This window comes from Episyrphus balteatus, chromosome 4 (assembly GCF_945859705.1).
Source record: "Episyrphus balteatus chromosome 4, idEpiBalt1.1, whole genome shotgun sequence".
Classification (NCBI taxonomy): Eukaryota; Metazoa; Arthropoda; class Insecta; order Diptera; family Syrphidae; genus Episyrphus; species Episyrphus balteatus.
The window spans coordinates 63,413,585-63,438,719 of NC_079137.1; the positions used below are offsets into that span (position 1 = coordinate 63,413,585).

The 25,135-nt window shown below is 29.4% G+C and overlaps 2 protein-coding genes and 1 long non-coding RNA gene across 3 annotated transcripts; 1 reads left to right on the forward strand and 2 right to left on the reverse strand.

The window, feature by feature from the left end:
* Window positions 1-5,064: 5,064 nt before the first annotated feature.
* LOC129918648 (uncharacterized) lies at window positions 5,065-12,072 on the reverse strand. The gene is made up of 5 exons (XM_055999275.1): window positions 11,964-12,072; window positions 5,723-5,831; window positions 5,599-5,663; window positions 5,345-5,540; window positions 5,065-5,204 (listed from the first exon to the last, which is right to left on the reverse strand). The coding sequence occupies exons 2-5, from the start codon at window positions 5,827-5,829 to the stop codon at window positions 5,102-5,104; spliced, it is 471 nt and encodes a 156-aa protein (XP_055855250.1). The 5' UTR covers window positions 5,830-5,831; window positions 11,964-12,072; the 3' UTR covers window positions 5,065-5,101.
* Window positions 12,073-21,847: 9,775 nt separating this feature from the next.
* Window positions 21,848-23,300, forward strand: LOC129918650 (uncharacterized). The gene is made up of 4 exons (XR_008772980.1): window positions 21,848-22,104; window positions 22,185-22,255; window positions 22,307-22,859; window positions 22,944-23,300. It is a non-coding gene; the product is annotated as an uncharacterized LOC129918650 (long non-coding RNA).
* A 204-nt stretch (window positions 23,301-23,504) lies between these two features.
* On the reverse strand, window positions 23,505-25,134 carry LOC129918649 (cytoplasmic dynein 1 intermediate chain-like). Its single transcript, XM_055999277.1, has 5 exons — window positions 24,820-25,134; window positions 24,481-24,764; window positions 24,067-24,424; window positions 23,848-24,008; window positions 23,505-23,786 (listed from the first exon to the last, which is right to left on the reverse strand). Exons 3-5 carry the CDS (start codon window positions 24,233-24,235, stop codon window positions 23,685-23,687), a joined length of 432 nt encoding a protein of 143 aa, XP_055855252.1. The 5' UTR covers window positions 24,236-24,424; window positions 24,481-24,764; window positions 24,820-25,134; the 3' UTR covers window positions 23,505-23,684.
* Between the last annotated feature and the right edge of the window lies 1 nt (window position 25,135).

Sequence of the window (25,135 nt, forward strand, 5' to 3'; positions counted from 1 at the left end):
GCGTTCCTCAAGATGTCCAACACGAATTCTACACTTGCTTCGAACCGAAAAGAATTCATTATTTCTGTTGGTTAAAAATAAAACAAAAATATTTACAATGTTAATATTTACAATATAAAAGCAAATTTGCTAAACAACAGCTGTATTTCCTTTGGGCTTCAGACCTACTTCTGAATGCATTCAAAGATAAATTTTAAATTAAACTTCTTTAAAATATTTTTTAAAAAAGAAATAAATTTATTAGTTTGAATCTCAAAGGTTTTCTTAAGATACGAAGTATCTTGTTCGATGGTCGACTTAAGATTTGATGTATGTTCTGCGACAGCCAACTTAAGATTAAATTATAATTTTTATATTTGGAATGATCCAACTGGGGATCGTTACAATGTTCTTTGTTTAAAAATGATGACACAGCATCTTACAGTTGCTCTAGCGGATGCTTGGGTGTCGAAGTTTATTACTACTTAAAATGATGACACAGCATCTAACAGTGGATGCTTGGATGTCGCAGTTTATTATTACAAGATAAATATTAGAATACACCAGAAGGGTATATGCTATGATCCAACATTGTAGATCGATACAATGTTGTATTGTTTATTTGTTTATGTCTCGCTATTTTGTTTTAATTTATTGTGGAGGCGCACAAGTGATATCGGAAAACTGATATTTTATCTATAGAAGAAAAGGAGTAGGTACCATAAGTACTTAGCACTTAGCACTAGATACTGGAGCCCAAATGAGCACATCTAACTACAGACAAAAAAAAATCATTTTAGTAAATTCAGGTAAAATGGACATAAAAAAAAATGTTTACATTCATGAAACTTGGCAAAAAGTTTGCTTTTGGGATAAGAACCAAGGATCAAAAAAGTCAATTGGAAGTTGAGTGGAAGGTTTGTTTTTTTTCGCGGACAAGAGGGATGGGGTGAAGGTTAAAAAATATAATGAAAACAATTTTTTGTCGAATATAATCCTATGAGATGACACATGTTTTTAAAGTATTTTTTTGATGCTGAATCTAATGACATAAAAATAAATTCAATGCGATTGCTCTTATTGCTTATTGCCGATTAAAAACAAGAATGCTTGATTTTTAACTTCAACAGGTAAAATATTATCGAAACCCATGTGAAAAACGAGATACACTGATGAAATTTGGGTTGAAGGTTTTGGATAAAGCAGGGATAAAGGATTCATAGGTTTCTTAAAAATATTCTTGGTGAAAGATGTTTTTTTGGTGAGAAGAGTTATGTGTGAGAAAGGTTTCGTAACAGCTGACATAAATTTTGTTAGTTTTCCACACTTGATGAAAAAGTTTTTTTTTGTTTTGTTTGTTATAAGAACTAAGAATCTTAATAGTCTACACAATTATCTTAAGTGAAAGGGTTTTTTTTTAAATGATGATATTCGGAATTAGTACTACAAAAACTGGGGAAAAAATGCTACACCAATGAAAATTGATACCAATGTTTTATGTACATATAACAGAAACTAAGAATTTAAGCAGTCTATACAAATATTTTAGGTGAAAGGGTGTTTTTTTTTTTGGGGAAATAAGGAAAATCCGCGATAAGTCCGATAAATCAATGGTATAAAAGTTACCCTTACGATACAATTTTCTTATTAATTGACTTCAAACACAAAAATAAAATATTTCAACACAACGGCAACACCTATAATATTTTAATATACATTTTTAAAAAGAAGCTTAGTCATATTTGTTAAATTAAAATTAAGTTATTTGAATAAAGGGCTTTTGAAGAATGGTAATTGAACTTAGATTTAAAAAAAAAAAAAAATTATTGATAAAATTTTAACATGTCGTTTTTAAAGCTTTTTCGTAATATAAAATGCATTTATTTTCAAATTGTTTTGGTCATATTTATTATGATTTAAAGTTATAAACGGAAATGTCAAAATGTATTACGGTTTTTGAATGAGAAGTTTTGAAATGGCAGCTTATTGTAAGTAGCACTTGCAAGAAATTCATATGAATTTTTATTGAAAATGATTAAACTGTCTTTAAATGACTTTTTTTTTTTTTAATTTTATTTGGAATTGCAAATGGTTTTTAAAATTAATTAGAATACATCAATTAAGATTGAAAATCGTTCAAATCACCAATATTGAATGAGAAGTTTTGAAATGGCAGCTTATTGTAAGTAGCACTTGCAACAAATTCATATGAATTTTTATTGAAAATGATTAAACTGTCTTTAAATGACTTTTTTTCAAATTTTAGTTGGAATTGCAAATGGTTTTTAAAATTAGTTAGAATACATCAATTAAGATTGAAAATCGTTCAAATCACCAATATTGAATGAGAAGTTTTGAAATGGCAGCTTATTGTAAGTAGCACTTGCAAGAAATTGATTTTTAAATTTTTTTCTCGATTTAAATCGTGAATAACTTCTTCAGAACTCAATTTAGGGAAAATTACTAGGAGACCTTTTTTGTAGAGAATTAAATTTCCTATAAGAATCTGTCGTGGTTTTATTTTTCTATTCACTTATTTGCTTATCACAAAATTCCAAAGTGAAACAGTCAAATTGAAAAAACACTTCGATTTAAAAAGCTTAATTACTCGAATACGGTTCGTCTGACGAGAATTTTCAATTTGATCTTTTTTGTAGGAAATTTAATTTTATATAAGAAAAAATGAACAGAAATTTTTTTTACTTTGATCGTCTAGCAGTTCTGTTGTAAAACATCATATCATGTATAAAAATAAAAAACACCGATGATAGACCTCTTAAAATTTTTTTTAAGGGCTCAAATTTTCACCAAATTTTTTTTTCAACATCCTGAACAAGATTTTCGAAGTAACTTTCAAAAAAAAAAATATTTTATTTTTTTGGCCCAGTCTAATATGTATATGTATGTTATATAACAAATGGTGTTGCAAAGCAACATGAATCTACTTAAACATGTAGTTAGTTTAATTTAAGAAGACAATATGCGACAGCATTCATCGTTTGGAAAATTTCAGAAAAGAAGACGGCATGTATAAGCCAAACCAATTACCGACGGCAAAACATTAAAAAATTATTTTTTTTTTTTTTTCATACAAAAGAACCTATTTTACATTTTCTGGTTTTTGTCTCTCGTTGTGTATAATATTAATATTTTAAAAGAAAATAGCTATTTTTAATATTTTAAAATTATTTTATTTTATTATTTTAAAATAAAATTGTTTTATTTAAAAAAAAAACATAAAATCACAATTTTTACGCAATTTAAAATTTAATTTATATGTATTTATTTTCTTTTAAAATATTAATGATCCATAATTTGCCAAAATTGGGAGCTCATAAAAGATGACACTCCACACAATTCCTCTTATAAATTTTTGGGAGTTATCCACCAACAAATTAACCTTGACGTGTCAATCTTTGGACCCGCCCACTATGCGATGTTTTTTTTTTGTATGTATGCAGTGTGAATATGAGCAAAATCAATGCGTAAAGTTTTTTTTATAGTTCAATAACCTTAAGTTGGACCACAAGAGAAATCAGCTGATGGACTGAGATTTTTTTAGCTAATGTAAATTTATTGTCAATTTGGTACCTAGTTCCAAATATAATGTTGAAAATTGTAATACAATAAAAATATTAATACTTCTTTGTAAAGTTGCTTGCCACTGATGCATTGTAAGTGTTTTTGATAAAATCATTTTTGTGCGATCCTTTTCTATAAAAAAAAAAACAGGAAATTGATTTTTTTTTTATTGAACATAGTAAAACTGTATAATATCTACGTTATTCATTATTTTGTTTTTAAGTTACCAACAAAATATAGATTTAGGGACAAAAAATGGTATTTTAGACTTTCAGTCTTTGTAAAGTTTATAGCTTCGTCAAATTTCCAACAGATTTTCAAAAATAAAATAAACCATCCGATCAAAAATTAATATACCTAGGTATATAGTTTTAAAAAATTAAAAATTTTTGTTTTGTAGTTGAAAAAAAAAATCCTTTAAATCGATGTTCGATTGTTTACTTGACAATTTTTCTTAATTATCGATTTTTAAAGTTATTTCAAAAATTGCCAAGTAAATAATCAAAATTTTATTGATACGAATTTGAACCCAAACTTTAGAACTTGGTACACTTTTACATCTCAGTACTTTTTGTGCCAGCATAATTTCAACATAGGAGAACTTGGCTCTATTTTTAACAGTAATGTTTTTGTTGTGATTTCACCACTTTTTGCAAGGTATGGCTGTAGAATATAAAATCTCTATATTTGATGAAAATTCAGTGAAAATGGGTGGTTACCACGCCCCCTGGCTGAAATTCTCAAACTTAAAACTTTTTCCTTTGTATAAACTACCAGCTCTACCATTCTACCAAATTTCAAGATTCTACGACAATCAGAAGTGCTCTATAATATTTGATGAAAATTCAGCGGAAATGGGCGGATGCTACGCCCCCTGAATTGAAAATCTCAAATTTTCGATTTTTTCCTTTGTATACACCACAAGTCCTATAACCGTGTAAAATTTCAAGTTTCTACGATATCGGGAAGTTCTCCATAATTTTGATGATCTGTCAGTGAGTCAGTTACGGTTTTTGCGATTTTTGAAGCCCTCAGAATATCTCAGAAACTACTCATCGTAGGAAGCTGTGAGGTGTTTGGTTTTGACGAGCTCAACAAATGTAGTGAGTTTGAAATTTCTAGCATCTTTGGTGTGGAAGTTAGAGGGGGGTCAAAAATGGCCTGAGTTGTTTCCTGTAAATAAGGGTGTAGTGCCAAAGTTGCTAGAGAACTTGGCTGGGCACTACTGTGCCCCTTGATCTTTTGTATTTAAGAAAATAAAAAAAAATCTTTTATTTGTTTAATTTTATTTTAATTATTTTATTTGTAACAAAAAATTATGCAAATAAACTAGAATTCTTTGTTTCAAGTCCACTTTTTTACACTCACCAAGACCAACCATGTAGTTGGCGACCGCTCTGGCGAACGTCTCGTCGTTCGCCAAAATATCATGGCTGGTCCTGGTAGTGGAGCTTGTCACCGGCACATCATCCACCAGTTCCTCATCCGTTATAGACAAACGCTCTAAATGAAAAAATTATAATTAAATGTTATTGGTTAATTAGGTAAATAAAATTAATTTACCTAGAGCATCGTCTACACCATCAAATGATGAGGATGCAAGTGGAACCGGTGACTCCGATTCTCCGCCGGCATCTTGTTGACTGTGAAATATAAAGAAGAATTTCGTGTTATAATAATGGCAACAAAAGTTTCTATTATATAAATGAATAAGGAACACAATTGACAATGACACAAAAGAAAAATTATGAAGAATATAATAAAATATTTAAAAAATTCTTACTTTGCATTATGCACCATCTGAGCTTCCGCCACCACCCACTCCTTGAAGTCTCTCCTCTGCTCCTCCGTTTTTATCTTCCTCATTGTATCGATGACGTCACGCATGAAGCCGATGTCTTTTGTGAATGGCGGCAATGGCTTGTCAAAAGCCAACAAAGCCGCCAATAATGCCTCCTGATTGGCAGAGGAGTCATTTGCTAAAAAAACAGTTGAAATTAGTATTGAATTGAATATTTTTAAATTAAATTTATCTACCTTCAACACTTTTATCCGAAGACTCACTGTCATTAGGACTCCGACTCTCTGACTCCGAGCTTTCACTGTAAGACAAATATATTATAATATAAGTAAAAGAATTTAATTTGAATTTCAAAATTACTTCCAAATGTAGGGCAGCAAAAACTGAAGCTCCGCAATCAATTCCGGAGTCATTTCTAAGGAGTCATCCAACTCGGCTACAGTGGCTTTCTGGTTTGAGGGATTCATCTCTGTTCAAAAAAGAATACAAAGGAAAATAATAACAATATTAATCAATTAAGTAAAATTTTCTATATATCAGCTGGAAAATTGTGATCGTTTAGTGGATATCACTATTTCAACTTTGAACGTAAACTGTACAAAAAATATCAATTTTTTGTGTATAGTTTACAAACCGTCCACGCTAATAAACATTTTCTGATGCAAAACTTAGCTACGCTTTATTATTATTTCTTTTTTTTTTAACAATTCCAAATAATCCAGTCAAATAAGGGTTTAACCTCGGAATGAATGTTAGTAGAAATTTTTTTTGCTAAATATCTTCCTTTTACCATTCTATAACATATCTCAAAAGTCTAGAAAAATCTCATGTCCGCTTGTCGCGATTTCAAGGTCAAATCGCGAAATGGAGATTTTCAATATTAGCAAAAAAAGCTATGGTATTATATACACATATGATACATGATTTCAAGGTATTTTTTAATGCTGATTCCAAAAAATTTAAAATCAAGACAATCTGACGTCTCTGGAAAAAGTTATACCTGTTTTTCATCTGTCAACTCATATTATTATAACAGTTGCAAACTTACTGCCGAAAAACCCTTAAAAGTTATGGTAGATGAACCAAATTTTGCATGAAGATTTTAGAATCCATCATTATTAAAAATCAAAACAATCCATTAAAAAAAAAATATATACCTACGAAATAATGGTATTTTTTGATGGAGGGGCAAATTTTAGGATATGCACTAAAGAAGATTCTTGTTCATCTTAGGAATAAGTGGAAATAGGCTAATTTTTTCATTTTAATCTTTGTTTGGATATTCTTTAACTACCCTCAAAAATCTAAAAAAATCTCATGTCCGCAAGTCCTAATTTTCTTGGTTTGAAGATAAGGTGCAGATTTGAAAAAATTGAAAAACTACTCTTCAGATATTTGTGTCAGATCAACATGAATAAGGTACATTACTTTTCAGGGATGGTCATATTGATTTGTTTGTGGGTTTTGTTGGAATCAACGTTAAAAAATACCTTGAAATGATATGGGTTATGTTGGTATACATATAAGAATCTAAAATTTTCTTATTATATTTTTTAAATCTGCACCTAACTTAGTTTAACCTGGAAAATAAGAACTTGCGGTCATGAGATTTTTTTAGATTTTTGACATAAGTTATAGAATATCCAAACAAAGATAGAAACAACAAAATTTGCCTATTAGCACTAGTTCCAAGATTGTACCAGGATGTTTTTTAGTGCACATCCCAAAATTTCCCCTTTTCTCAAAAAATACCATTTTGTCATAGATATAAATGTTTTTTTGCATTGCATTGTTTTGATTTTATTAATGATAATGGATATGAAAACCCTCATGCAAAATATGATTCCGCTACCATTACTTTTAAGGGTTTTTCGGTAGTAAGTTAGCAACTGTTATAATAATATGAGTTGGCAGATGAAAAACAGGTATAACTTTTTCCAGAGACGTCAGATTGTCTTGATTTTAAATTTTTTGGAATCAGCATTAAAAAATACCTTGAAATCATGTATCATATGTGTATATAATACCATAGCCTTTTTTTGCTAATTTTGAAAATCTCCATTTCGCGATTTGACCTTGAAATCGCGACAATCGGACATGAGATTTTTCTAGACTTTTGAGATATGTTATAGAATGGTAAAAGGAAGATATTGAGCAAAAAAAATTTCTACTAACATTCATTCCGAGGTTAAAACCTTATTTGACTGGATTATAATCCAAAAAATAAATTCTTCAATGAAAAAAATATACATATATACAAATATTGATATTTTTTTCTTTTTCTGAAAATTATTTGATGTCCAAATGACATTTAAGCAAAATATATTCTTATTCAGGCTCTAAACAACCTAAAAACTCGTTTAGCTTATACAACTTCTATTAAACGTTGCATAAAGTTTATAAATAACAATTTTCTGTTTAAAGACATTAGAAAGAGTACATAATGCTATGTACTGTCTATGATGAGTTTATAAATAGGGCTGTTTATTCAGAGTCGACTTTTTTAAAGACTATAATTATAACAAAATATTAATATAAAGTAACAATACTACAATAGGTACATATTTAAAAATTGCAAATCGTAATTTAGATATTTCATTGAACCGGCTAAAGGGGAAAAATCAACACAAAATAAAAACCATATTAAATTCGATTCTCAACAAATCCTCTACACTTGAAATTGTCATTGCAAAATAAAGCAAACACATCATGTTCGCAAAACATATAATTTAGTAAGTGTTGCATTTTGTTTTATTTCTCTAAATATATAAATTTTTTTTTAACTTAATATTATCAACATTTCTCAAATTATTCTATATGATGTACATAGGTACCTAAATTCTTTATATTTTGATCTTTCCCCAACTTATTCAATTTTGTATTGTTTTTTTTTTTTCAGCTCCAGAGCCTAATGCTGCCGATTACAATAAGGTAAAATTAATTTTAACTTCTATTTCATTTTTTAAACCATAGTCATTTTTCTAATACAAACTTTTTTCTATTTTTCCAGATGATGCATAGATTAAAAAACAAAAATTAGTTTAAAAATTATATTAATAGTAAAATGTATTGTGAAAGTGAGCAATAAAACATTTTTATAACGTTTAAACTTAATAATTTGTTTTATTTTTAAAAACAATTTTCATTTTTTTGTTTTTGATTCTGGGTTGTTTTCTGTTGCTGTTTGTTTGTTTGGAATTAAATTTTTTCATAGTTTTTATGATTTTTTTCATAAAATTTAAGCAACATTTCATTTAAATTTTTACGAAATTTATGAAAAAAATCATAAAGTTTAAGAAATATTCCTAAAATGTAAGAAACTTTTCTTAAAATCTAAGAAACTTTTCTTAAACATGTTCAAAACATTTCTAATTCGTTTATGAATAGAATTCTTATTCTTAATTTTTAAGAAAGATTCATTCCCTTATGAATTTGTTCATAAAAAGATTCTTAAATTTAATGAATTTGTACATTGGCTCATTTGCCATGAATTTTTACGTTAATTTAATGTACAAATTCATTAATTTTATGTACCTTTTTGGTTCAGTGTGGTTTCTATGGAAAAATATTTCTCGCCAATATTCCTGTCATTAACGGAAAAATCGATCTTAAAAATGGTTTTTTTTTTCAATTTTTCTAAATATTTTTTAAAGCAAAATTATAGTTTTTCCACACAATCTTAAATAAAAGGTTTTAAACTAAATAATTGCATTCCAAACTTTTCAAAAATCAAAAATTTTTTTTTGTAACTTTTATGATCAAAAATCCAAATATTAACTTTTTGCTCAAAAATCATTTAAAATAGATAAAAAACATACCTAACAAAGTAATTTTTAACCAAGTTTTGTTAAAATCCAATCATTTTTACAAAAGATAAAAATCGTATTTTTACATTTTTCTTAATAATGATTTGAGTAAAAGTTGTAGACATTTTTACTGTCTACAACTTTTGCATTTAACTTTTTTCGATAGGAGGTCTACTTTTGACAGAAATTGTAAAAAAAAACACGATTTTTGACACCCATCCCCCATGTTTTCGCCCACCCACCCCCTTTCCACCAGTTTGTTTGTGGGCAATTTATTTTTCCCCTTTTATGTATATGCCATTTATACTAAATTTTCCCACTACCCTTATACTACTAAAAAATTTTTCAACTTTTGCCCTCTGAAAACCGGTGATTGGCATTGGTCTAAGAAAATTGTTCTGACCTTAGCATATTTTTGTATTTTTTTTCGCTCTTATTTATTAACATATTCACTAAATAAGTACGTATTTTAATAGGTTTATTAATTTGTTTGAATCTTCTAATAAAATGTAACGGGTGTGGACGTTAGAAAGTCACATATATGTATTGAGCTTCAAAAATTATAAATTTTGACGTTATCACGTAAAATTGTCTTCCTTCAACAACCGGATTTACAGTAAACCACTTTTTTTCCTTTGATTAATTATTCAAGTTACAATAATAATTGTAAAGTAACTTGAATTAATCAAAGAGAGAACTTGAATTAATATCAAAGAAAAAAAATACTGCATAAATGTAAAATAAATAATAATAATTTAAAATCAAACTTTAAATAAATTAAATGTTGCAACTATTAAGTCTTTAAAACATAAATAAATTAAAAATAAAAATTATTTTTTTAATAAAAAATATATTTATTTCATGTAATTGCATATAAGTTGATAAAAAAATATCATGCAAAAGCTTTACCGCTGCAGTCGTCGAGTGTCGCAAATTTTTTTTTTTTTGTTGATGCAATACAAATTACCAAATTATGAGAGTAAAATTAAACTTCCTATTCCATAATATTTACATGAAATTTTAATAATGAATAAATGTAGTTTTATTTATGAATAATATGGAAATTAGTGAGGTGGCTTAGCAACAAAACCGTGCACTTTGTGATAAAAGCATGAAATTTATATCATTGGTACTACTCAATATAAGAGTTATTTTGAGATATTGGGCCACCTTGTATTCCATCCAGGAGGGTAGATACAAGAGCTTTTCTGTGTTGCACCTGCATTGTTGCATATCATAGTATACCTAATGAAACCTTTTTATTAATATAATACATGATTTCGAGGTAATTTTTAACGCCCGATCGAATAAAACCAATACCAATGTGTCTAGGCCGTCATGATAAAAGTTATTGCACTCTTTAGAAATAGTCATTTAGAATTAGAGCCAAAATATTACCGAGTAGGTACTCCTTGAAAATAAGTGGTAGGCTGATGAAATTTTGTATGTACGTTTACTGTGCCATAGAAAAAAATAATAAAATATAGTCATCAAAATATTTCCGGTTAAAGGGAGTTTTTTTAGTGAGAAAGAACACTTTCAAAATGGTACCATTGCACCAAAGGAAATTTTTTGCATTTTTTTGAACCGCATATATATTTTATTCATCGTATGAAAATCAAAGATAATCAAAAAATGAATTACATTTACCATGGAATATTGAATTTTCATGCAAAACTTAAATTGCTTGCTTTTATTTTCTATTCAATTTTCATACAAATTAATGTTTTGAAGGAGTGAGGTGCAAAAGTAAAAGTATGAAAAATAATTGTGCAAATTGTGATAAAAGGATCAAATTAATAGGATTGTTAGTAAAATATGTAACCATCATTTTCAGTTATTGGGCCACTTAATATTTCACCTATGAGGATGTTTATAACGATGCACAGAAAGCAATTTAAATGAAGTTTTGTGAAATTTGTTATTATTAGATGGCTCATGTACATCCTATTCACTAAATTAAGTATTTTAATACATTAACAATTAGTATTAACAATTTGTTTCATTAGCGCAAAATTTTTAACGATTTAATAAATTGCTAAGGCCATATAGTAAGTTACTAAATTAAATATCCTTCTGCTTTTTGGCTTAGTAACTTACTAAATTGACTTTAGCAATTTACTTAATCGTTTAAAATTGTGCGCCATTGTTTCTAAATATATATAGTAATTATTATTATTATTATTAATCTTTATTTTTTTCTAATAAAACATACAAACTTAAAATTAAATAAAAGATTTACAAGCATGGCTTATAAGCCGTCTTCCGGTTATTTCAAAGTTATTTCAATTTAAGAGAGAATTATTATTTTTATAAAGCAAATAAAAAAAAAGAAGTACAAAATAATTAATATTTATAATTTGTCTTTATTTTTGTTTTTTTTTTATATAATTATAAATATTAATTATTTTGTACTTCTTTTTTTTTATTTGCTTTATAAAAATAATAATTCTCTCTTAAATTGAAATAACTTTGAAATAACCGGCAGACGGCTTATAAGCCATGCTTGTTAATCTTTTATTTAATTTTAAGTTTGTATCTTTTATTAGAAAAAATAAAGATTAATAATAATAATAATAATAATAATAATAATAATAATAATAATAATAATAATAATAATAATAATAATAATAATAATAATAATAATAATAATAATAATAATAATAATAATAATAATAATAATAATAATAATAATAATAATAATAATAATAATAATAATAATAATAATAATAATAATAATAATAATAATAATAATATATAGTAATCTAATAAAATAATAAAACAAAAAAACTTACCGAATTTATTTAAAGAAAAGTTTTTTTCGAAAATTTAAAAAAAAAATTGTTTAAAAATTTTAAAATGAAAAATAGCACTTCTACTTTGTTATAACACTTGTAACAAAATGTTGAAAGTTCATGGTTAATCAGGTCCTTCTGAGAAAAAAATTCTAGGGGGGGATCGTGCGTGTCAGGATTTAAAAAAAATAGGATAAAAAGGATACAAATAATCATGATATTAAATAATAAAGATAATCATAATATTACTAGATTTATATCTGTATAAAAATATGATTATTCAATTGTCATAATCGTGTATAAATGGTAAAAATATTTGTCAATAATTTAATTATTTAAAAAAAATCAATTAATATATTGTCATTTAAATGGTATTGTATAAATGGGTTGTGACTAACATTTTGAAAATAATGCGTGTAATCATTAATGAAATGGTAAAGATTTAAATAAAAATTTGCCCCTCGTATAAATCCAGCATAGGTTATTCCGGTTTTGTACGAGTTACAAAATGTCATTCATTAATTTAACAAAAAATATTATTAAATTCAATAAATTATTAGATATTTCATGTAACAACAAAAAAAATAAAATGCACGACTGGGTAGCATGAACTTCCTCTTAGAGTTAAAGTTGCTTAAATTTTTAAGACTTTTTATATAGAAATTTGAAAAATAAAAATAAAATTCGTTTTTCAAAAAAATAAAATAAAATCTGAAATCAAATTGCCCTCCAAAAGAAGTATGCAGTTTTGATTGATATGTTAAGGTACATTTTTAGAAAAAAATTTTCAAAATCGTAAGAGTGGTTTTTAAAAAAACTAATTTTTTATAAATAATTTTTCGGAAAAAAAAATTTTAAATAAAATTGGTATGCCATTTTGTAAGAATCACTAATCAGCATCTAAAAACAAAATTTCAAAAAAATTCTATGTCCCGTTTTCAAAAATTTGATTTTTCAAAAAAAAATTTTCAAATTTTTTTTAAAAATCCAAACATTTTTTTTTCGAAATTTGTCTTTTGGTTTATACACTCCTGCTCAAATTTAACGCACATCATATTTATTTTACAAAAAAGTCCTACTATTACTTTATCTCACAGTATCGTGGTTATTTTCTCAAATAAGACAGGAGTTAGCTTAAATTGAAGGTATGGAATAAAATGTTTGTGGGGAAGATTTGGAGAGGTATGCTGAAGTCTATCTGTCAACCCGCGAACCTTTTAGAGATGAGTCATAAATTTTCATGGAGTAAACTCTGCCTCACAACACCTACGGAGTTATTGAGATCTCCTAGACCTAATTTAAGTACCCAAAGATACTTGGCTGATATTCTCGAACAGCATGCGGTTCCAATCACCCCTAGATTTGGTCCACAAATCAGTCTGATGCACGATAATGCATGCTAGAGTGGTTTGAGAATATCTTCATGATTAAAATGTGCCACCTTTGAATTGACCACACAGATATCCGGATGTAAATTCAATAGAACATGTCTAGGAAATGTTGAAAAAAATGCATTTGCGGCCGAAATCCACCTCCAAGCATTCTTGATTAACAGAAAACTGCAGTGAAAGAAAAGTTACAACAAAACCTTCAAAACTTAATTCGTGGAATGAATAGACGACTCCAAATTACCATATGCGCTAGAGGAGACAATGCCAAGTATTGAAAAAAATTATTGGAAAGAACTGTCACGCGTTTCCATTTTTTAAAATTTTTTTTCTTAAAAAACAAAAATTATTTTAATATCAGTTTTCAGACCTTGAATTGCTAAATTTGGTTTATCTTTTTTTTGGTTAATAATACTGTTGCAATTTAGCATTTTTCTGACTTGCTAAACAATAAGCAAACACAAAAAAATACAACAAATAATTTTAAAGCCATTTCAAACAAGATGCAGGGGTATAACTAAAGAAAAAAAAAGTGTGCGTTAATTTTGAGCAGGAGTTTATTTAAATAAATGCTTCTTCACAAAAAGTTTCGTTGAAATGGAATGGAGATAATTGGATTTGAAAAAAAAAAAACGGTTCTATGGCAGGTACCGTTAATAATCATGATCAAAAAAAATTTTTTTTATTAAAAGATAGATCTTAGCTTAAAACTAACATTTGAATTTTTTAAACAAAATCATTGGAGCCGTTTTCGAGATATTTCAATTTTACTAAAATCGGTATATGAGTAGTACCGTTATTTTTGATCCAAAAAAATTTATTCCAAAAACCCCTCTGGAGAGTCGCCAAATAACGCTACATACTAAGTTTGACATTAATCGGTCCATCCGTTTAGGCTGTAGCTCTTTATACAGACAGACTGACAGACGGACTTCCGGGACCCACTTTTTTGGCATACTCTACCATCGTAATGTCATGGAAAAATGTTATCTCAACTTTTTTTTTGTAAGAATGCATAACTTGATATATAGTACCTATATCGCAAGTAAAAAATACACTTTTAGCTATAGATACCTAATTTATATAGATACAATTTTGTACACGTGAAGTACAACATTTTCGTATTCATATTTTTGAAACTACCTACAGCTTTTATGTAAATCAACCAACATATCTCGAAAACTTGACCTAAGATAAATAATTTCTTTTATTACACTTCAATTGTTTGGGGATTCTTGAACCCCCCATCATCAGAACCCCTTCTATGTAACACGCCATTGCCTTTTTCTTATTTTGTTTCACCCATTTTCACATTGCAAATAGTTGTTGTTGTCTCATTTTGAATCATAAATGCATAATCATTATTGTGTACTAAAAAATAAGTGGAGACTTTTTTTTGGTAGGTAGAGGTTGGTAGAAAAGTTTGATTTGTGTGCGTTCTATAGGTATACATGGTTATGGTACAATGTTTCATTCCTTTACCTATAAAAAATCATTTTTGTTGTTTTAAGGAATAAATATATTTTTGTTATAAAAGATACTAAGATCGATAAAATGATATTTAAACATAATTTTTTCGATCTTAGTATTTTTCGTAATCATAAAAAATAAAATGCACCACTTGCCCTTATTGTAAAATTATAATAAAATTTATGCCGTGTGTGAATTGCGTTAAATATTTAACATCGTGTAAAATTTTTGACACTATTGAGATTAGTATGGATTATTGTTTGAAATTTTTGTCTGCCTTTTTTCTGCCATGATACTCCTTTTTAATAAAAAAAAAATAAAACAAAACCATCTTCAAAAAAAATTTAACTCAGATTTAACCAGATCCCAGAGCCCAATACATTTTTAACAGCTGTACATTTTGTATTCACCTCAATATTAACTATTTAACGCAACACGGCCCTAATAATGGAATAACACCAAGTAATGTAAGAAATATAAAAATCTGTTTTTTAAATTAATGAAACACCGTTTAAAACGATTTAGATTACAAAACAAAGTATGCCATTTGATTTCTTGTATCAAAAAAGAATTTTTAGAAAAAATATTTGAAAATCGTTAAAGCCGTTTTTTAGAAAAACAATATTTATTAACTCACCACAGTTGTAAACCAAAATCGAAAAAAAAATTATATTCACCATGATTTTTTTTTCTCCCAAAACAATGTGCAGCCCATTGTTTTTGCGGGAAAAATCTTACAACTGTCATCTGTTTACGACATATATTTTTTTTTTCAAGAAAACAAAATTTTTTCCTCACCACTTATTTTATTTTTTTATCAAAAAGAACTGTATAGGTACTATATAAAAATGAAATTTTGAAACATTTCGCCAACCTGTTTTCAAAAAATTGATTTAAAAAAAAAACAAATTTTGAAATACATTTTTTTAAATCGAAAATGTGTTTTTTGAAGATTTTCTTTTGTGTAAAATTTTTTTTTGTAAAAATTTTCGTTGAATTTGGGTGAGTCGTGTAGGTATAAGATATTCAGAAACCAAAAGAAGTGCTCTATGGCATGTAAAAAAATCGATATCGAGATAACAATTTAACATGACATATCGATGATGGAGAGTGCCAGAAAAGTGGGTATGACAATTCTGTCTGTCTGTCCATATATGTAGGCACCTATACTGCGCACACCTAACAGAAAAAAATATTTTTTGCACCGCTATTAACGGCACCTGCCACGGAACCGAAAATTGTGTTTTTTTTATATAAAAACATAATTTAAAAAAAAAGTTCTAACGATTTTCAAAATTTCTTTTCTAAAATTTCATTTTCGTACAAGAAATCAGCCAGCATCCTTTTTTTTCCAAGTCATTAAAACGCTGTTTCATTAATTATAAAAACAGATTTTATGTGTTTTTTTACATTATCAAAATGATTTAAAAAAATCAAATTATAATTTTCCCTAATTTTTTTCCATAGAAGAAACTTTAAGATAAGTGCTACTTTTAACATAAGAGATATTTTTAAAAGTAGACACAACAAAAACATTACTGTTAAAAAAGGAGCCAAGTTCTCCTATGTTGAAATTATGCTGGCACAAAAAGTACTGAGATGTAAAAGTGTACCAAGTTCTAAAGTTTGGGTTCAAATTCGTATCAATAAAATTTTGATTGTTCTCTTGACAATTTTTCTTTTAATTACCGATTTTTAAAGTTATTTCAAAAATTGCCAAGTAAACAATCAAAATTTTATTGATACGAATTTGAACCCAAACTTTAGAACTTGGTACACTTTTACATCTCAGTACTTTTTGTGCCAGCATAATTTCAACATAGGAGAACTTGGCTCCTTTTTTAACAGTAATGTTTTTGTTGTGATTTCACTACTTTTTGCAAGGTATGGCTGTAGAATTGAAAATCTCTATATTTGATGAAAATGGGCAGTTGCCACGCCCCCTGGCTGAAATTCTCAAACTTTAAATTTTTTCCTTTGTATAAACTACCATCTCTACCATTCTACCAAATTACAAGATTCTACGATAATCAGAAGTGCTTTATTATATTTAATGAAAATTCAGCGGAAATGGGCGGATGCCACGCCCCCTGGCTGAAATTCTCAAATTTTAAATTTTTTCCTTTGTACAAACTACCAGCTCTACCATTCTACCAAATTTCAAGATTCTACGATAATCAGAAGTGCTCTATAATATTTGATGATAATTCAGCGGAAATGGGCGGATGCCACGCCCCCTGAATTGAAAATCTCAAATTTTCGATTTTTTCCTTTGTATACACCACAAGCCCTATCACCGTGTAAAATTTCAAGTTTCTACGTTAACGGGAAGTTCTCCATAATTTTGATGATCTGTCAGTGAGTGAGTGAGTGAGTGAGTGAGTCAGTCAGTCAGTCAGTTACGGTTTTTGCGATTTTTGAAGCCCTATATCTCAGAAACTACTCATCGTAAAAGGCTTAAATTTTGTGAGGAGTTTGGTTTTGACAAGCTCAATAAATGTAGCGAGTTTGAAATTTCTAGCATCTTTGGTGTGGAAGTTAGAGGGGGGTCGAAAATGGCCTGAGTTGTTTCCTGTAAATAAGGGTGTAGTGCCAAAGTTGCTAGAGAACTTGGCTGGGCACTACCGTGCCCCTTGATACCTATCTACTTATTTTTTTTAAATCATAAAGCTTATTATTTTACATAATAAAATAAAAAAAAAAAGAATTAAATTTCAAAATGTTCATAATTCTTTTTTGTGTCTCTATATTGTGGAACCCGTCACGAATAATTTTAAGTGAATTGTAAAGTATTAACAAAAAAAAAATACGCTAATATTATTTGAATTTAGCGAAGACATCCTCCTTTTTCGTTTCAAACGTAAATTTGTGGAGACTTAAAATTGTTTCGTTTCGCTCCAGCTGCGTTCTAGGCTTAAATGCCAAGTCATATGAAGCCAAGTGCAACTTAAGACAGCGATATATACACAGAGTCAGCAAGTCAGTTGGTCAAATTGCTTTGCGTTTCGTTTTTTGCACCAGCAGAGGCATAGAGGAAGGAATATTCCTTCCTCTATGAACTGCACCTTATGATTGGAGAGATGATGATACAATTCTCTTAGGTAAGTCGCTTGTTTTTATGTTATTTATTTTAATTATTGGTTATTGTCTTCGCTATAGTGATGCATTTGTTGTAAATTATATCGTTAGTTAAGTTACAATTCACTGAAAATAGTTCGTTCCAGAAAACGATTTCAATATTAATTAGCCATAAAATGTAGATAGTATAATGTCAGGATTAGAGTGACCGCAACTCCCATAGAAAAAATTTTTTGTCGAATTTTTTTCGGGGGAACCCCATAAAATGTTCCGCCTTTGCAGATTTTTAGATAGCCAAAATTTCAGCTCGATTGGATAACTCTAAATGGTGCCGACACTCGCTCAAAGTATCAAAAATCTCTGTTTTTTCACTGTTTTTCCAAGAAAATTAGCTCTAGCTCCCAAACAAATCGGGTTATTTTCACTTTTTATATATTAAATTAAAGGTAGTGTTGTTACACATAATTCAGATGCTAAATTTGTTTCGTTTTACTAAAAACGAAAAATATTGTCATCAATTTAAATTTTCAGTACTTACCTCAAAAAGAGCTGAAGTGCAAACTCGATTTAAAATTAAACTTTTTTTTAACTGTTTTATTCTGCGGATTGGAATAGAATGGATGCAGGGCCGTCTTTAACTATCCTGGGGCCCTTGGGCACACAAGAATTTGGGGCCCTTTTGGTAAGTAAAATAAGTACAATGGTTGGCTTAAGGGCAATGGTTATGGTTAAAAAGGTGTGCCAATATATCGGTTCATATAAAGTAAAGGGGGTGCCAATAATACGTGCATCGAGACATCAATCGTTGCCCACTACCAATAACTGTACCCTGTATCCGTTATAAGTTTCAGTTTGAAGAATTGGAAAAAAGAGCTCAAACGGATTGATAGATTTGCTAAAAACTCGGTACAGACGATTTCTACGTAATTTTCAAGAGCCGTTTTTTTTTATTTTTTGCCTTTTTATTTTAATATCTCTTTTTCAACGGATATCTACAATATAAAGTTTTCGAGATATTGCAATTTTCTCAAAAACGGATAACGATTTTGCTTTGAAAAAAAATATGTTTTGCTGCAAATAAGGCCGCACTTTTGAAAGAAGAAAAATATTTTTTGGACCGTTATTAACGGTACCTACTTGCCATAGAACCGATTTCTTAATGAAAACGACACAACCGATTTTAATGAAAATTTTTACATAAAAAGGTTTATACTGACATTAAAACTAAGAAAACTTAAAATAAAAATTATTTTGTATTTTTTTTTTTTTGTGTGCCGGGGATGACAGCAACATGTCGCGACAGTGCCAGCACACAAAAAAAAAGTTGTATGTACTAGGAACCAGACCTATCTTTCTATATGTGTTTGGACCCACTGAATCCGAATTTCAAGTCCGTTTTTCCCGGTCACCCTCCAGTTTTGAGAAAAATGCATGCAAAATGTTCCTGGTACATGACACTTTTTTTTGTGTGCCGGTGTTATTTCTGGATTTAAAAAATATATATTTTTTTTTTTTTGAAAAACAATTTTCTTAAAAGTTATTTAATGAATTTTATGTGTCAATCTTTAAATACGAGATCAATTCGCAATTCAAATTAAAACCATTGTACCATGGCGTTTTCCATTGAACCAAAACATTGATGTACCGTCGACGAGCCGGCAATAGTTTTTTCTCAAACGTTTTCCAACGGAAAAAGTATTGATGTTTTTTTTTGCCGACGAATTGATTCTTTTTCGTCTTTTAATACGAATTACTCATATTTTTAAACTACAAATTTGACAGTTTTGCAAACTTCAAACGAAATTATTATTTAAGGAAAAAGGTAATGGAAGAGAATTCGTTGTTTTTATTAATAAATAATAAATAATCTTACCTACAGTGGAAAAAAAGGTATTTTTCTTGTTTTTTGAAAATATTGTTGTCTTATTTTTTTTTTTGAAAATTGAATTTGGGTTTGGTGGTTTGGATTTAAAATTTTGTCCGCTATGCGGACGCCACATAGTTTGTTTTCTTTTTGAAAACATATATTTTCCGTATAGGTGTAGAAAAAAATTTATTTGATTGTTTGGTTGCCATATAAAAACTAAAATTTTTTGGTAGATGGTCTGACCGACAAAAATGTTTTGAGAATATAATATTCGTTCCTTGGGGGCCCCCCTGAGAATGGGGGCCCTGGGCACGGGCCCCGTGTGCCCTTATGGTAAAGACGGCATTGAATGGATGTTTCTCTATCTCTGGGCCCTCGGGTAGCAAGAGTATGAGGTATAGTCGTGGGGTGAAAGAGCTATTAACAATGAAACTTTCTATGTTATTGGATCGATGTAAGGCATCTGATAGAAATGCTTTTCACATAATTATAGCTACAATAGAAGCACTAGGGCAAAATCAAATTGACGTTGTAGTTTCAAAATCAAACTTACATTCGACAAGAAAAACTTTTGCTTGGTTTAATGCCCCAAGAGCTTATCTGGCTCCTAAACAAGATCTTGATCTTTTGCGTAATAACATTGAATACCGCAAGATAGACAAAGATATTTCAGAGAAGGCTCTTGCTAAATTCTCAAACCATTTATGGTATTTGAGTTCAGAGCTGGCAGGTCTGGCGTTCTTTGACCTAACTTTACGAGATTGCGAAAAATTAGAAACAGCCAACATAATTTTGAAAACCAGTGAAACGGAAACCAACAGAATAGTAAATCCAAAGCTACAGACACATGAAGATGAACAATTTGTCACAGCAGGGTTAACAAATATTGTGAACAAAGAAACATTGAACTTTTTAAGCCGATTGAAAATAGACACAAGTTTTCTCAAAGAACCTCCAAATCTTTGGCCCGAAAACCCGCATTTTAAAGATGGCTTTAAAAAAGTGCAATCACTTAAAGTCGTAAATGACATGACAGAAAGAGGAGTCAAATTAATAACCGATTTTAATAACCTTTTAACTAAAGATGAGGAAAAAAAACAATATGTACTTCAAGTAGTCAGTGAGTACCGAAAATTTGTATCCTGATGCTTCCAAAACTACTTTGTAAATCTCTTGATTAAATTTTTTAAGTAATTACTTCATTAATTATGTATAAAAAATGTTACACGATGTTATTTTTTTTGTTTTTTAGGACGTGTGTGAATTGCGTAAAATAGTTAACATAGTGTAAAATTTTTGACACTATTGAGGTGAATAAAAAAATTTTCAGCTGTTAAAATTTTATTGGGCTCTGGGACTTGGCTAAATTTGAGTTAATTTTTTTTTGTAGATGGTTTTGTTTTGTTTTTTTTTTTTTATTAAAAAGGATTTTCATAGCAGAAAAGAGGCAGAGAAAAATATTAAACAATAAGCCATACAGCTGAAATTTTTTTGTTCACCTCAATAGTGTCAAAAATTTTACACGGTGTACTATTTAACGCAATTCACACACAGCCTTAGAATTCTGTTAAATGTTTCGTTTTTTTAAATAAAACAGTTTAAAAAAAAAGTTTCATTTTAAATCGAGTTTGCACTTCAGCTCTTTTTGAGGTAAGTACTGAAAATTTAAATTGATGACAAAATTTTTCTTTTTTAGTAAAACTAAGCAAATTTAGCATCTGAATTACGTGTAGCAACACTACCTTTAATTTAATATATAAAAAGTGAAAATAACCCGATTTGTTTGGGAGCTAGAGCTAATTTTCTTGGAAAAACAGTGAAAAAACAGAGATTTTTGATACTTTGAGCGAGTGTCGGCACCATTTAGAGTTATCCAATCGAGCTGAAATTTTGGCTATCTAAAAATCTGCAAAGGCGGAACATTTTATGGGGTTCCACCGATTAAATTTCGAAAATCGATTTCTTGCGGTCACTCTAGTCAGGATTAATAGATGCAAATAATTATTTTATTCGTTTATTTAATTCAATAGAACAATAGGTGTGTTTTTTTGTTTATCTATATAGATTTTGTGCAAAAAAACGACATCGAGATTTTTGAAATGAAAACAATTTACGTGTTAATTACAACAAAAACTTTATCTGTATAGATTTTTGAAAAATCCAGATAATTATCCAGATTTTACTTTCTCTCGATAGAAAACAGTACTGCCAAGGTACATTACACTTATTAAATGTCAGATTCCAATAAACGACAGCTGCAGTTGACAGATATATGACAAAAAAAAATTTAATATTTAAAATTGAATTCAATTAGGAATAACAAACAACACAAATCAATGTAAGTATAAGCATATTTTTTGGAAAAAGATGAAAATTGTACGATAAACTTTGGTTTTTTTTTTAATTTAATAATTTTAGGATTCACGTGTTTGCAAGAGTGCGATATCTTCCCCAAAATTAAAGAAAAAAACCTGAAAAGGAGATGGAAAGTAAATCAATTTATTCTTACAATGAACTAGCGTATTAATCTTTTTTTCTAGGAATTATTTCACAAAAGAAGAATTCTGTGTACTATGCGCTTGGGTCTTAATCGTGTCGGTACCTTCAACCCTCACAGCCAAAATGTAATGTCAAATGCTCTTGGAATGCGCGCTCGTTTGCGAAAACGTCTATTCTTAGACGATCAACATGAATAAATGATAACAAAGCTCTTGTTGTTAATAAATTGCATCGTTAGAATGCCCACCACAAAAACAGTCTCTTACATTTTTAAAATGATACACGTCATGTATGCGTGCGCTGCGAAGAAAAGCAAATACAAACATACCTCCCGACACATATTCCCCCAGGAAACACTTTTCATCCCAAACAGCAGACAGCAACAAGCAAGACAATCCTAACATTGCATTATGCAGCTCATTCAACACCCAAAAATCCTTCAGCTCCCGTTGATGAAAAACCATTTCATAAGAGATCGCTTCACTGCGTTCAAACTTGGACGACATGTGCATGATAAGTGAAGTGTGGAAACAAATGGCATGTTGAAAGTGGTAATTGTTTCAGAGCATCATTTAGCTCCCCAATTGGTTGCAGGTAATATTTTTATTGATTCTCCTTTTTTGGTTCGATATATTCCTTATGTACTCTGCCTGCATTGATGTCGTTTTGTTTCTGTAGGACATGTCTTCTACAAATGGGTCTAAAGCCCCCATCGAGCTCCCGAGAAAATCTGCATGAATCTTCTTCGCAATTGCTTTCCCCTCCTAAACAGTTATGCAGAGGGAGGAATTAAGGCAAAACACATGGATTCCCAACCCAACTTAACCAACCCTACAACTGGACATCCGGGTCTGAACAACTCGAGTACGGCAGACTTTTTAAACTAAGTTTATCCATGTATTATATTTGTTTATATTTTATAACTTTGTCATTATTATTTAACGTTAGACCCCCTTTGTGCCATCAAAATTTTAAATGTATCTTAGAAATAAGTTATTTTATTATTAAATTGCAAATTGCAAAATTAAAACGTAATCCGTTTTGCTTTTTCTCATTAAGATTTATCTGACAAGTTTCCAATCCGATATGAAAATTAAATGAACAAATTTGTGCGCGCCTCACTGCATAATCTCGGAACTGCACTTTTACATCAGACTTACAAAATGTTTCCATAAAAAATTCAACACATAACTTTGTATTAGTTTTTAGAAATAAAAAACATACTCAAAGAAAGAATTACTCAGCTTTTGACAAAATTTACCTATATATTTATTTAACATTTTTGTTTCATGTTTTTTTTTTTTTCATAAGTAGGTACCTACTCAGTAAATACTCTTTTACTAATTTTCATTATCATACATACACAAAACAAAAAAAAAAACAATCACCGATGCCGAGGGCACTTCGGTATTCCATAAATCAAGGCGACCACTGCCGTCGACAGAAGCGAACAAGGCGGGATGAATTGGAGACCATAACATAATTTGAATTTTCTTCAAATGAATATAATGGTTTAGTGTCCTACAAGTAAATACAAAAAATGTAATACATATTGGTCGTTATAGTAGATATTAAATTTCACCTTAAGACTCCATAACTTTATTGTCCAATCAATGGACGATGTAAGAAACAAATCACCAAAATCTGTTGTAGATTGATTTGGATGAGTTGATATTCCCGTCACTGGACCCAAATGTTTCTCATAGACTTCAGACACACCCGAACGTATTCCATGTCGATAAGCTTGAGTAGAAACAACAATTTATTTATAAGCAAATGAAAAATCACAACAAACTTTTACCATAATAAACATTGCCATCTTCACTACCCATAACCAGATTGTTAATCTCATTCGATGGAAAGGACATGCAACTGATAGCAATTGGGTTCGATTGCCGTGGCTGCAATTCCAGTGTATCTCCATGAGCAAAGCTTGCCATCGGATGAGATCGATAACACATTGTCTGCATTCTGTGTGCCAACCATTTGCAAACAATACACTGGATGCGTATGTGCAGTTGCACTTAGAGGTGCTCTGCTGGTTTAGCAAAGCATGTTGACATAACGGCACTTTGACAATGGAATACATCTTCGGGTGTTTGTTTTTTATATTTTGTGTTCCAGACCATTACAACACCATCTGGTTCATTGTGACTCTCCTTAAAAAATTTAGTGGGTTTTAGATAGAATCGTAGAAAAAAATACAAATGCAAACCTCATGATTGTGATATGAAACAACAACCAAAATGTGTTGGCCAATCCATTGAAGTGACGCATCGATTCTTAGACCATCGGTCTTCGTGGAAATCTCGATTCAATGACAACCTAGCATGTGTCCTCTCATCGTTTGACTCCTATCACCACCTCCAATGTATTCGGTGTAGATGTCGACATTCTCAGATCGAGCCCTTTCGAAGACACGTCCAGCGGGTAAAACAAACCTTTGAAAGTCCGCCGACAAGATGATCATCTGTTTTTGTTCTTCCGATAGTTCCTTAACTGAAAGCACAAATGTTAAATTAATGTAAAGAGAGGAGAGAAAAAATTCACTTACTTTATTTTTCTCTTCAGGTTCTTTTTTGTGTTCAAGTGGTGTTATGGCTGATGCAACTTCCTTCATAGTGGGCAAACCATGTGGTAGAATTCCTGGTGGTAGTTTGGAATGGAACCCATTGTCGATGTGTGGCAGCGATCTCTGTTCGTCATCTCCTTGGGCATCATAAGTAAGCATAGGTAAAACAGGAACAATTCTACGATTTTTTTTGTTTGTTTTTTTTTTTTCTCTCATTTTGTTTAGAGCTTTGTTTTATTAAATTTTAATTTTTTAAATAAAAAAGCAAAAGCAAACTTTTTGACAGACAGTTGTCAAA

Bases quoted from the DNA above. Each gene is read 5' to 3' on its own strand.
- LOC129918648 (XM_055999275.1), bottom strand. From the start codon at position 5,829: ATGAATCCCTCAAACCAGAAAGCCACTGTAGCCGAGTTGGATGACTCC. The intron at 5,541-5,598 runs GTAGATAAATTT...CTGTTTTTTTAG, and splicing joins TTCGGATAAAAGTGTTGAAG to CAAATGACTCCTCTGCCAAT. The intron at 5,205-5,344 runs GTAAGAATTTTT...TATATTTCACAG, and splicing joins CAGATGGTGCATAATGCAAA to TCAACAAGATGCCGGCGGAG.
- LOC129918649 (XM_055999277.1), bottom strand. From the start codon at position 24,235: ATGCAGACAATGTGTTATCGATCTCATCCGATGGCAAGCTTTGCTCAT. The intron at 24,009-24,066 runs GTAAAAGTTTGT...TTTCTACTCAAG, and splicing joins AGATGGCAATGTTTATTATG to CTTATCGACATGGAATACGT. The intron at 23,787-23,847 runs GTGAAATTTAAT...ATTTACTTGTAG, and splicing joins TAAAGTTATGGAGTCTTAAG to GACACTAAACCATTATATTC.